The 13745-nt window shown below is 44.7% G+C and overlaps 1 protein-coding gene across 3 annotated transcripts in view; it reads left to right on the top strand.

The window, feature by feature from the left end:
* Positions 1 to 12769, top strand: part of LOC117869627 (natterin-3-like) — a 14298-nt gene extending 1529 nt beyond the window's left edge. Inside the window, exons 2-4 of one of the 3 annotated variants that reach the window (XM_034756609.1) lie at positions 3223 to 3344; positions 5171 to 5272; positions 11387 to 12769. In XM_034756609.1, the coding sequence (XP_034612500.1) occupies positions 3275 to 3344; positions 5171 to 5272; positions 11387 to 11958 (744 nt within the window). In that variant the 5' untranslated portion in view covers positions 3223 to 3274 and the 3' untranslated portion in view covers positions 11959 to 12769. Of the gene's footprint in view, positions 1 to 175; positions 443 to 3222; positions 3345 to 5170; positions 5273 to 11386 lie in introns of those variants that run through there. The other 2 variants (XM_034756611.1, XM_034756610.1) reach the window with 2 other exon arrangements.
* Positions 12770 to 13745: the final 976 nt, after the last annotated feature.

Raw genomic sequence — 13745 nt, 5'->3', positions numbered from 1 at the left:
TGGTAAGACAACTCCCACCTGTTTATGCTCTCTGTATGTGTGTATATATATCTCCTCAATATATGTTCCATTCTATATGCATCCGAAGAAGTGGGCTGTAGTCCACGAAAGCTTATGCTCTAATAAATTTGTTAGTCTCTAAGGTGCCACAAGTACTCCTGTTCTTCTTATTGTTGAATAAAGAGACAGAGTTTAAAATGACTCTGGGCCTTCTTCCTGATCCAGCAAATGGACAGGACACCTGGTCCACAGAGGGTCCCAATCCTTAGTGTAGGATCAGGGGAACTTGGCCTACTGAGGCCTCATAAGACAGACCGGAAAGAAAAGACAGCTTGTTCTGAGCTGAAGTGCTGATAAACTTGTAGCCACAAGGTAGCCTCTGTGATGAGGGTATTGAAAGACTGCTCCTGCGACAGCCCATGTTAGAGGTCTCTGATCTCCGGTAAGCTTATTAGCATTAGGTTCTTTTATTGTTTTTAATGTTTTCTCTGTAATGCTCTTTACCTTAAGAAGAAAGTAGGCTGGCTTAGAAAGAGCTGTGTGGTGACTTATATCTATACCAATTAAATCTGTTATCAGTCTCTGAAGAGAAAGCAAGCAGGTCTGCTGAGGCAGCCTGTGTGTGCTGGGACGTACACAGTAAATGCAAGAAACTGTGAAGCCTGGGAAAAAAACTGGTCAGAAGGCAACAGCTGGCGATCTGGAAATCTGACAGTGAATGCCCTTGTTACTCCTGGGGGAATTCTGTGCCACTGCACACATGCAGAATTTATGTCCCCTACAGATTTCTTTGCATCCCTACAGAAAAATGACTTCTGATGGGGAAACAAAAGGAAGCTGCAAAAGCAGCCACCACCCCTCTCAAGCAGTGCTGGTGCATCATCTTGGGCACCCAGAGCAGCCGGTGGTGAGGTAAAACACTGCGGGAAGGGCTGGCCAGGGCTGAGGATGCCCTGGCTGGTTGCTCCAACCCTGTGCTGGGCTCAGCTGCTAGTCCTGGCTGGGCTGGGGCAGGGGAGGATGGGACTTCCTCTTCCCCTGAAGGATCGTCTGGGGCTGGGTCAGACCCACCCCCAGAAACCTCCCCTGGCTTCAGGAAGCTCCGCACTCCTGTCCCCCCATTTCCTGCCCCTATCGCTCCTCAGCCATGGGGGGAGGAATCACTGTACAGGGAGCTGCTCCCCAATGCCAAACCCCCATTCATCTGGACCCCCCCGTACCCAACACTTCTGCCGAGCCTCACTCCCCCACACCCAGAACATCCCCACCGAGCCCCCTGCATCCAAACACACAGCCTGCCGAGCCTCACCCTTCGCACCCAACTCCCCCCCACCAAGCCCTACCCCCTCTTCATCTGGAGCCCCGTTAAGCCTATCCCCCCTGCATCCAGACAAACCCCTACACCCAAACAACCCCCTACTGGGCTCCCACACTCAAAACCCCACCCTGATGAGCCCCACCCCCCTGCACCTGGACCACCCTGATGTGCCCTCCGCACCCAGCCCCTCCTGCTAAACCCTGACCACCATCACCTGGATCCCCCTGCAGTCTCCCATTCCCCCTGCACCTGGAACCTCCCCAACAAGGCCAGAATCCTCCAGCACCCAGACCCACCACCAAGCCACCCACACCTAGATTGCCCCACACAGAATTCTCTCACCCCACTCCTGGATCCCCCCACATTAAGCCCCTCAACACTTGGATCCTGTTCGGTTGAGCTAGCATACCTGTACCTACACATGCATGCAAGACTCTGTGCCTCTTGCTCACTATACTGGTGTGCCTGGCGCAGAGGGTCAGGGCCCCTGGGTGTTTCTGTGGTAGCTCTTGTGGCCCTTGTGCTGTGTCAGGGTTGAGTGCAGCCTCACTGCTGAGTCCATGGCCTGGGGGGTGTGTGGGCTGTACGGTGATCTCCCAACTGTGTGCAGCCAGTGGCCTGTGCTCCCCACTGCTACGCTGGAGCTTCCACATTTATTTATTGACAAATAAAATATGCAGAATTTTAAAATATTGTGTGCAGAATTTTTAATTTTTTGGTGCAGAATTCCCTCAGGAGTACCTTGCTGAACCACTCAGGGAAATACAGATGCAGTTGCCCTGAACTGTGCCTGGAAATTGACAATAGCCTTCCAAGTGGACTGCCAGATGCTGAGCTCTCCACCTTCCTCCCTCTCAACCTCCCACCCAGCCCAGCTGTGGCTCCCCAGCTGCCTGGAAGGCTCTTGTCAATTTCACTTTCTCCCTGCAGTGGGGCAGCCAGGGTTTGGCCATTTCAATTTTCTTGATGAAAAGCCTTGTTTTTTCTTTCAACAAAATTGAAATTTTCCTCCAGAAAATTTTGATGTTGTGAAAAGACCATTTTCATTTGGAAAATCATTCTGATGGACAATTCCCAGCCAGCTCTGATCTGTATGGGCTGCCTGTCCAGCTAGCCAGTCTCCTGTAGTGTGTCTGAGAAAGGGTTGGGAAGATGGCAGGCAGGATGGTATGGGCTGGGGAACAGGATTCCTTCTCTGCCCCTCTATGAAGGTGTTGGGGGGCAGGCAGGCTAGGTGGTCACCCTCAAAGGCGATAGGAGTGGGAATGCCCAATCTCCCCCCACAAGAAACTCCATGGGTGAGTTCTTAGAGATGGGAGGTGTTATTGGTGAGGGGATATGAACAAAATGAGGGATGGATCACAGGGACAGGCGGGTGTATGACATGATGACTGGATGTTTGTGTTGAGAGAATGGGCTTCATTTGCTATGAGGCAAGAGGGGCAGTTGCCCCCCCGACCTTGGTTTGCCCCCACTACTTTTCCTGGGTCTATATGCTCTACGCCCCCTCCCAACTTCTCAAAGATATAATCACTTGTCTTGTTTTGTACGCGGACACACCTTTGTCCCCTCCAGAACAGTTCTGAAATGACATCGCTGTAGCACTTCCCTACGCCAAGGGGAGAACATAGGTACTCCACCTCCGTGAGAGGCAGTAGTTATGTTGATGGGAGAACATAGCTCCCTTGACACAGTGCTGTCTGCACAGGGGGTTAGGTCAGTATAATTAAGTTGCTCAGGGGGGTGGATGTTATACCGATGTCAGTTTATAGTTGAGACCTGGTGTTAGGGGGGGAAAAACGGCCTTGCTTTCTTTGAGCCCCATAAACGAACAAAAAAGGGCATGAGTCCAATTTTTATAATCCTTTGAAGATCGTTTTTGAATATCATATAACTGCTTACAGGTATATGAATGGTACAGATTGAAAAGGATTGTGCAGAGTGGTACAAGAGGGGATGGAGAACCGAGGGATTACACCAAGCAAAGAAACATTTAGGCTTAATTTCAGGAGAAGTCTATTCAATTGTGAGTAATTTTCTAGTGGACGCGCTGGGAGCCCCTCACAAATTAGTCTGGAGAGAGCACAGCGAGGGACAAGTCTGCTTTGCATCTCTAGCTTCTGAGATTTTTAGAAGAGGCTTTAATTATATGAAGGCAGGAGGTGTTAAGAATCTGTGGCCACCGCATGCCACTCATGACGTGGGCTGGAGATCCTCTCCTTCCCTGTCTGCCTGGTTCATCCCTCAGCCCTCAAAAGGTCTCCTTGTCCAATCTCACTGTATTCTTCAGAAATATGAATGAAAACCCCAAGGAGCTGTCTGCATTTCTCAGGTGGCCAGGACACAGGACTCTAGTAAATAGATACATAAGAGATAGCTGGCAATAGCTCTATGTTCAGAGCAATAATCAGCAGTCTTGTGCAATTTCTGTTCCAATATGAACTTGGCTGAGTTCCCAGCTCTACAGCATGCAGCCTTGTAGGGCCCCACTACCTGAAACATGGAGCTGTTTTGTCCAAAGGTGTGTAGAGCTGAGATAAAGATTTCAGAAGGGGTGAATTTTACTAGCAGCATTGAATGAGTATAATCTGGCCCCTTCTTACTCCACATCACTACCCTGTGCAGCCTTTACACTGCATCCTCTACTCACTTCCTCGGCTGAAAGATAGTGCAGACCTCTGACTGCTCTTAACACTCATTTCCCCTGCCTCCCATGTTTACAATCAAAAATTGCTAGACCTTCCCTTTCATCCCTCTTCACTTGTGCACAGCTTTCCCTAACTATCCCCACACCTTGCTCGATTCTGACCTTGCACCATCCCCAACACCCTATGACCCACTCCACTTCCTGAGCCTGCAGTATCCTCGTTAACCCTAACATACCAAGGCGTCACACCTCCATGTCCTGATCCTTTTCTGATTTTTCTCCTCATCTTTTCCCATTGGGTTGATCTCCATGCTTCCAGATCAGCTTGCACCTGCTGGCCCTATACTGATGATGCTTATCTCCATGCTTTGCCCCAGGTTCTGATTCTATACATAGACTTTTGTTAACTCCATAAACTCCTCAATACATCACAGAGGATTACAAGGGTGTGTGTCTCATGAGCAATGACGGAGGGAAAGTAAAAGTCCCTTCTCTATTGATTACGTTGTTCATGCACACCACTGTGCTTTGTTGGACAAACATCAGGGATAGGGTGTGTGTGTGGGGGGGAGGGCTGGGGGAAGGATGTTTACATCATTGACTTGTACAATATGAAAAATGCCAGACATTGGATAGAAGGTTTCCAGTGTTGCTGTATCTGTGTTGGCCCCAGGATATTAGAGAAATAAGGTGGGTGAAGTCATATTATTGATTGAACCAACTTTTATTTTTCTATAGCTCTTGACGATGGTGTTATAACCTGTTCATACGTGTATATGTGCCATATATGCCCTTTACTGAATCACTTGTGTTTGTGTGACTGAGTCACCCACTAGAAGCAGGAGGATACTGATATGTGATAGAAATTCCCATTGATCTCAGGTAAAGGTCTGTATTTTGGGAAAGTTTTATAGCTGCAAACGTGCATAGCAGAAGACTGCAGGGTATATGTCTGTAGCTATTCAGTATAAGATTCTACTCAAGGGTCTAGTTTTTAGGAAAAAACAGAACATCGGCTATGACCACTTGAATCTATTAAAAATAGATCTATTGAATCTATTAAAATCTTTTTTTGCTCAAGAAGTGGTGTTAACTGATGTCCCCACAGGATAGTACCTTGGATAATTATATTTTTTCTACCTAAAATTCCTCTTGTAATAACAATTGTTGTTTTTCACTTTTACTTCCTGAAATTTTATGGGAAGTTGGAATTCTACAAGACTTGGCCATGGATGCAGATACAGAACTCTTGGAAAAGATTAGTCTGAACGAATCTGCCTCCGAGGTGGGGGAGGAAAAAGAAAAAGGTCAGTAATTCCAAAGGGGCTGTAATCTCCAGAGACTTTTCCTACTGAAGAGCCACAGACCAGTGACTAGCAAAGGGACACCATTTGAGATGAAACTAATAGGACAAGAAAGAGATCTTGGAGTCATTGTGGATAGTTCTCTGAAAACATCCACTGAATGTGCAGTGGCAGTCAAAAAAGCAAATAGAATGTTGGGAATCATTAAGAAAGGGATAGATAATAAGACTCAAAATATCATATTGCCTCTATATAAATCCATGGTATGCTCACATCTCGAATACTACGTGCAGATATGGTCTCCCCATCTCAAACAAGATATATTGGAATTGGAAAAGGTTCAGAAAAGGGCAAAAAAAATGATATGGGGGTATGGAACGGTTTCTGTATGAGGAGAGATTAATAAAACTGGGACTTTTCATATTGGAAAAGAGACGACTAAGGGGGGATATGATAGAGATCTATAAAATCATGACTGGTGTGGAGAAAGTAAACAAGGAAGTGTTATTTACTCCTTCCCATAACACAAGAACTAGGGGTCACCAAATGAAATTAATAGGCAGCAGGTTTAAAACAAACAAAAGGAAGTATTTCTTCACACAACACACAGTCAACCTGTGGGACTCTTTGCCAGAAGTTGTTGTGAAGTTCAAGACTATAACAGGGTTCAAAAAAGAACTAGATACGTTCACGGAGGATAGGTCCATCAATGGCTATTAGCCAGGATGGGCAGGGATGGTGCCCCCCGCCTCTGTCTGCCAGAAGCTGGGAATGGGCAACGGGATGGATCACCTGTTCTGTTCATTCCCTCTGGGGTACCTGGCATTGGCCACTTTCAGAAGACAGGATACTGGGCTAGATGGACCTTTGGTCTGACCCAGTATGGCCGTTCTTATGTTATGTTCTGACGTAAAATTTGGTGTTTCTGGGGTGTGGTGGACAGAAACACGAACCCAGGATCCAATCCCTGTAGCAAACCTCGTTGCCTACTGTCCCCATATCTACTCTGGCGACACTATCAGAGGACCCAACCACATCAGCCACACCATCAAGTGCTCATTCACCTGCACATCCACTAATGTTATATATGCCATCATGTGCCAGCAATGCCCCTCTGCCATGTACATTGGCCAAACCGGACAGTCCCTCTGCAAAAGAATAAATGGACACAAATCGGACATCAGGAATGGTAACATACATAAGCCAGTAAGTGAACACTTCCGTCTCCCTGGTCATTCTATTACAGATTTAAAAGTCACTATCATTGAACAAAAAAACTTCAGAAACAGACTTCAAAGAGAAACAATAGAACTAAAATTCATTTGCAAATTTAACACCATTAATCTGGGCTTGAATAGGGACTGGGAGTGGCTGGCTCATTACAGAAGCAGCTTTTCCTCTCCTGGAATTGACACCTCCTCATCTATTATTGGGAGTGGACAACATCCACCCTGATTGAATTGGCCCTGTCAACACTGGTTCTCCACTTGCGAAGTAACTCCCTGCTCTCCAAAAACAAACAAAGAAACAAAAAAAAACAGGAGTACTTGTGGCACCTTAATGCCTGCATCTGTAACTTTCACTCCATGCATCTGAAGAAGTGAGGTTTTTACCCATGAAAGCTTATGCCCAAGTAAATCTGTTAGTCTTTAAGGTGCCACCAGACTCCTTGTTGTTTTTGTAGATACAGACTAACACAGCTACCCCCGATACATGTACAAATTCACTTTCTTATTCAACAGATCATTTCCTCCCTGTGTGTGTGTCAGATCAGGCTTCCCATATGTGTCAGTTTGATCATACACACAAAAACACGCCCTGTGTGCATCATAAGATTGGCTCACGTGTATGTATCAGGGCTTGTCTATACAAACTCTTAGTTCACAGCAAACTGGGGTATAAATCTACTCCACGCATTAACTGGTTGTGTGGAACCTGCTGCAGGACATTAACAATTCCATATTGTGTTTTCATCTACCCTGCTTTGAAACAGGAGTAGATCAAAGCACACCACTGAACAGTTAGTGCCCATCAGCAGAGTCCTCACGGGCACTTAATGTGTGGCAGGCTAGTGTGGGGTAGATTCACACCCCAGTTTGCTGTGAATGAAGTGTATAGATAAGCCCTGGCTCCCATGTGTGTATCAGTCTGGTGACCACCCATTTGTGTCAGAGTCAAATTCCCTGCACCCCTCTGTATGTGTCAGAATCAGACTGGCTCAGTTTCTGAAGTAACTTTCACATCTTTGTACTTCTCTATAAACAACAGAGCCAAAATAGCTATGGGAGAGTGAGCTGGATTCATTTCTAGGCCATGCAATGTCAAAAGAATTGTTAACTAAGAGCTAGACTATGCCCTTAGGCACAGCCCTGAGCTAGGTGTGGGGCACAGCTTGGGGAGGCATTCTGCTTCAGAGACACTCCCTGCTTCCTCTCTGCTCCATGGGAGTAGCAATTTACTGCTGGCTTAAATCAGCAGCAAATTATGACTAATAGACTCATGGACTTTAAGGCCAGAAGGAACCATCATGATCATCTAGTCTGACCTCCTGCACATTGCAGGTCCCAGAACCTCGTCCATCCCCTGCTGTAATAGGCCCCTAGCCTCTGGCTGAGTTACTGAAATCCTCAAATCATGAGTTGAAGACTTCAAGTTACAGAGAATCCACCTTTTATTCCAGTTTAAATCTGCAAGTGACCCATGGCCCATGTTGCAGAGGAAAACGGAAACCTACCAAGGTCTCTGCCAATTTCACCTGGGGGAAAATTCCTTTCTGGCTCTTAAGTGTGGTGATCAGTTGGACTCTGAGAATGTTGGCAAGACCCTCCAGCCAGACACCTGGGAAAGAATTCTCTGTAGTAACTCAGTCGTAGAGTGCCACATGCCATTGTAGGCAGTCCCATCACACCATCTACTCCATAAACTTATCAAGCACAGTACTGAAGCCAGTTAGGTTTTTTGCCCCCCACTGCTCCCTTTGGAACGCTGTTCCAGAACTTCATTCATTTCATGTTTAGATATCTTCATTTAATTTCAGGCCTAAACTTGTTGATTGCCAGTTTATATCCCTTTGTTCTTGTGTCAACATTGGCACTTAAATAACTCCTCTCCATCCCTCTGACATAGTTATAGAGAGCAAGCATATCTCCCTCAGCCTTCTTTTGGTTAGGCTAAACAAGACAAGCTCTTTGAGTCTCCCCTCATAAGGTAGGTTTTCCATTCTTCTTATCATCCTAGTAGCCCATCGCTACACCTGTTCCAGTTTGAATTCATTTTTCTTAAACATGGGAGACCAGAATTGCATATGGTATTCCAGGTGAGGTCTCGCAAATACCTTGAAAAATGGTAACTAACATTTCCCTATCTTTACTGGAAGTGCCTCACCTAATGCATCATAGGACTGCATTAGCCTTTTTCACAGCTGCATCACATTAGCAGCTCATAGTCATCCTGTGATCAATCAATACACCCAGGTCTTTCTCCTCCTCTATTGCTTCCAGCTAAGAAGTCCCCAGTGTAGAGAAATTTTTTTGTAGTTAGTCCCTAACTGCATGGCCTCACACTTTGCACTCTTAAATGTCATCCCATTTCTATTACTCCAGTTTTCAAGGTAGTCCATATCAGCAGTACCTTCCAACTTTGTTTCATCCACAGATTTTATTAGCACACTCCCACTTTTTGTGTCAAGGTCATTAATTAAAATATTAAATAAGATTGGTCCCAAAACCAATCCCGGAGGAAATCCCCTAGTAATCTCCCTCCAACCTGACAGTTCACCTTTTTTTATGACCTGTTGTAGACTCCCCTTTAGACAGTTCCTTATCCACTTTTCAATTCTCATGTTAATCCCCATCCTCTCCAATTTAGCTAATAATTTCCCATGCGGGACTGTATCAAATGCCTTATTGAAATCCAGGGAGATTAGATCTACTGCATTTCTTTTGTCCAAAAAAATCAGTTATCTTCTCAAAGGAAGAGATCAGGATGGTCTGGAACAATTTACCTTTTGTAAAACCATTTTGTATTTTATCCCAGTTACAGTTCACCTCTGTGTCCTTAAGTACTTATTCTTTCCGAATTTATTCCAAGACCTTGCATACAACTGAGGTCAAACTAACAGGCCTGTAGTTTCCCGGATCACTTTTCCCCCTTTCTTAACAGTAGGTACTATATTAGAAATTCTCTAGTCTTGGAATCACTTTTTCCTCTTTCAGAAAAATAGGGACTATTTTAGCAGTTGTCTACTCATAGGGTATGTCCCCCAAGTTTACAGATACATTAAAAAATCCCTTGCTGTTGAACTTGCAATTTCATGTGCCAGTTCCTGTAATATTTTTGGATGTAGATTAGCCAGGACCTCCAGTTTGCTCCAATTAAGTTGTTTGAATTTGATTTCCACCTCGGATGTGCTATTTCCACTTCCATATCCTCATTTCCATTAGCCTCCCTGCCACTAACACTAAGCCCCTCATTACCCTTATTAAAAACTGAGGCAAAGTATCCATTTAATTGTTGGGTTATGTCTAGATTATCTTCAATCTCCACCCCATCCTCAGTGCTTAGCGGTCCCTCTTCTTCTTTCCTTTTTGTCTTTTCATTTATGTGGCTATAGAATCTTTTACTGTGGGTTTTAATTTCCTTTGCATGGTCCAACTCTGCTTGGTTTTGGGCAGTTCTCACTTTCCCCCTACACTTTCTGACCTCCTATGCTAACTCAGGGTGTGGAGCGAGTGGAGCCAAGTCTGTTCCCCTCCCTGCTCACTCCCCACGATCTGCTCGCTTGCATTAGGGGAAAGGCTCAAAGTAAACATGCCCAAGGATTCTAGGTAGCCTGTGCAGGGGCAGTAGGGGGGTTCTTTCAGAGGGATTTGGGCACCTAACTCCCTAGGCACCTTTGAAAATCCCAATCTAAATTTCACCTACAGATTCTATATTACTGATGAGCATGAGCATGCCCGAAAGAACCCAGCTTGATCTCAGGTCCCAGGTTGAATTTACAGGGCAGGCAACTGGAAAAAAACACCTTTTTCTTCTGTGACCATCAATTAACTGAGACAATAAAGAGGGAAGCCCACAGTGCCATTTTACAGTGATTTTTCTGACTCTCACCACACTTCTAAATCAGTTTAATCAGTATTCTATACACATCATACAGAATGTAACACTTTGCAAATGTTGGAAAACTGATGTGTGGCATTCAAGTGATAACAGGGCTATCAACAATCTATGGTTACAAGAGCAGTAGGAAGTCAGGCCAGAATTTAGTGCAATAAATCTGTTTGGGCATGATCAAAAGCTCACTGAAGTCAGTGGGAACCTTTCCATTCACTTCAGTGGGCTCTGGATCAGGTCCTTTGTATATCTTGTATTGTATTGTTCCTTATAAATAAAATAGCATGAAGACATGCAGCTAGTGTGCCCTATATGTACAGTGTGGTTTCATTATACAAGGGTAGGTGCTTAAGTCCTAAAGAGTTTGTTAAAATATCATTTTAGTGTCTCAAATACCTATAATACTAAATAGTGGTTTTCTATCTTTGTTCAGTGTGCTAATGGAACAGCAGTATCTCTCTGTGTATTAAGTAAATCTTCAGATTGTAAGGACGCAATATAAAAAAAATAGGTGCTTTCCCCTGTAAAGTGAATATTTTTTAAAGATTGGAACTAGGGTCCATTTTTAAGCAGAGAACAGGGGTGAAATCAATAGGAATCTTTCCAGTGACTTTATGGGGACAGGATTTCATGACAGAAATGTATGTGGGAAGAGAAATGAGGATATCAGTGGGTGTGTAGTCCACCAGCCTTCCATTAGATTTTGTGCAGTACATCACTCTGTCTGGTGCTCATAGAGAAAGCGGTAATAGGAACCTTTTGGAAACTGAGATTTTCCATATAAGCTTGGATGATTAGTGTAATTTGTGAAAGGTTACCACCAAAGTAACCAGCTACCCTACCAAAATACTGATCATTTCTATACCAGCAAATCTTCTGACCACAGTAGGAAATTCATCCCTGCATTGATTACTCTACTAAACAGAGAACACAGAGAGAGAGAGAGAGAGAGAGAGACTGGAAATGTGAAATTCCACTCATATGCTTTACATTTTTTCATTTTAGACTTGGGAAACAACAGCAACCATGCTGCATCATCCCTGATCTCCAGCCTCCAGGAAGGGGCCTCTGCACTGAATACTTACACAGCAGAGGAGGAGAAGAGCAAAACACCTCCAGAGAACAAGGGCCAGATCATTTTTGATGACCACATACACCTGAAATGGGTTGAGTGGGAAGGGTCAGTTCCAAGGGGGGCAGTTTCCATCTGGAATGAGGAGGTATCTCGCACAGACTATGTCTGTGCAGAGGCAGGATGTTCTGTTGGGTTTTTCAATGAAAGTAAAGGTCCATATTGTTACTATTCCAATGCTGATCAAGAACATCGCACCTCAAACTTCAGAATGTTGGTAAATGAGGATAACGTTGAAGTACTAGAGTGGAAGGAAGGATCATTTGGTTCTGTTCCACCAAAGTCAGTTCCAAGCTATCCAGGAGTTAATGTTTTTGTTGGTAGGAATCGTTATGGCTTAGGGAAAGTAGTCCCTAGGTTTGAAGCTTTCTTCTTACCTCAGAATGGCAAAGAGAAGTGTTACAAAGAATACGAAGTTCTGACTGTTAACACATCCAAGAAATAGCAAAAGTTCAGTATTTAATAAATAAGGCAAAATTTTCTTACCAATCAATTCCAATCTTAACATTGTCCAAAATCCTTAACAATTTTCAAAATATAAAAGAAACCACAACTGATGAGCAATATTGAAAAATTGGTCACCCCACTTGAAATGGAGTGGTTTCCACTATCAGCACAAAAGTTCCCATTTTCAATGGGACATCAGTACGTTTTTCATCAGAGATAACTTTTCCATCGTATTGGTGCCAGTCGTACCAAGTTGCGAAAACATCTGTCTACCTGTGAAATGAATGTCCCCACCATTCATGAATGTGAGGTGGTCATGATGGGTACAGAGATGAGGGCTCATATACCCTAATCAGCCACACTCATCCGTACTTATCAAAACAGAGAAACTCTCGGCAACACCATTCGGGAAACAGGCACCAACATCCACATCTCAGATGTGAATGCTGAGTTGAGACCGTGCCAGCCCATAAGAAATGCTGAACTATGTCCAAAGGAGTCTGTAGTCCTAGTATCAGCAATATGGAAAACGGTTGCTCTACTTCAGGCTTTTTCTTTTCCCAGATTTTAATCTTGTCATGGAATTAGTATAACAACTTTATTTTTTAACATTTTATTTAGGGTTATTGTTTTCTTTTGATACTGAAGGTTGGGACCAAGACCAGCATACAACCCCCTGCCAGCGCCCAAGGAACACCTCGTTATCCACTATCCACTTTATTCTCTGTGCTTATGCCCTCAGCTGCCATGTATAATGCTGAACAGCCACAGGAGAGTAAAAAGAAGATAAATGTTGTGCATTAGATTTATTTTTCTATTGTTCAGATGGTTTTTAGCGTGCCCATCATTGTAGTATCTAAGTCCTCATAGCTGAATTAATTCTGCATTGTGAGGTCCATTGTCATGGATCCACAGGGCAAGCTGGCCCCTGACCTTTTGTCACGGATCCACAGGATCACTGCTATGGCCCTGCTTTGGAACAGTCTCTAGGAGGATGCCCTTCAGTGTGCCAGGCTCCCTCAGGGTCTCTTCCACCAGGGTCAGCTACGCAGCTTCACCACCTCCTTAGACTGGACCTCTGGGCCTTCAGCACCCCTGCTTCACACCCTGAGTTCTGTTCATTGCCTGAGGTAGATTTGTCCACTCTTCAGGGATCAATACAACTCACCCAGCATTTTCAGTGACACTAACACAGCATTGTCCAAACAGAAGGGTTTATTAGTCATCTGGAACACAGCGTAGGAAGCCCTTGGGTTTGCGTAGAGAAATGAAGGCATAGCCCAGAGCCCACCCAAGCTGTAATGAAGCCCTTGGTTCAATCTCTGTCTCTTTCTTTGTCTGACCTCCTTGGCCAGACTCCAGGTGAGAGCACCCTGACAGGCTCCAGCAGCCAGCTTTTATCTCACACCTCTCCAGTCTTTTGTTCCCGAGCTGGGGAAAAGCTGCTTGGCTTCCTGCAGAGAGGTGGGGCAATCCATGGTCATTGGTTGCTGGATTTCAATGTTCTAGTGATTGGATTTGCATTGTCTTCATGGATTCTCCACTGATATGGGGTTTCCAGCCAGTCCCTTTCCAATGACCTATTTAGTCCCAGGCTGCTAGGTGCCTTCAAACCTGTGTCTTAGCCTGCTCCAAGAGCAAACAGTCCCTTTCCAGCCACTAGGTAAAAAGGGGAAAGTGAGGCACACACAGGACTCATAAAAATAGTACAAAAAAAGTCCCACTTGGTCACATCTTTATACCATCTCTCTAGGAGTGTGCCCCTATCATACTGCTTGTTGTGGG

Source organism: Trachemys scripta, chromosome 24, assembly GCF_013100865.1.
Source record: "Trachemys scripta elegans isolate TJP31775 chromosome 24, CAS_Tse_1.0, whole genome shotgun sequence".
Classification (NCBI taxonomy): domain Eukaryota; kingdom Metazoa; phylum Chordata; order Testudines; family Emydidae; genus Trachemys; species Trachemys scripta.
The sequence above is the reverse complement of the archived record's forward strand: the minus strand, read 5'-3'. Positions and strand labels throughout refer to the sequence as shown.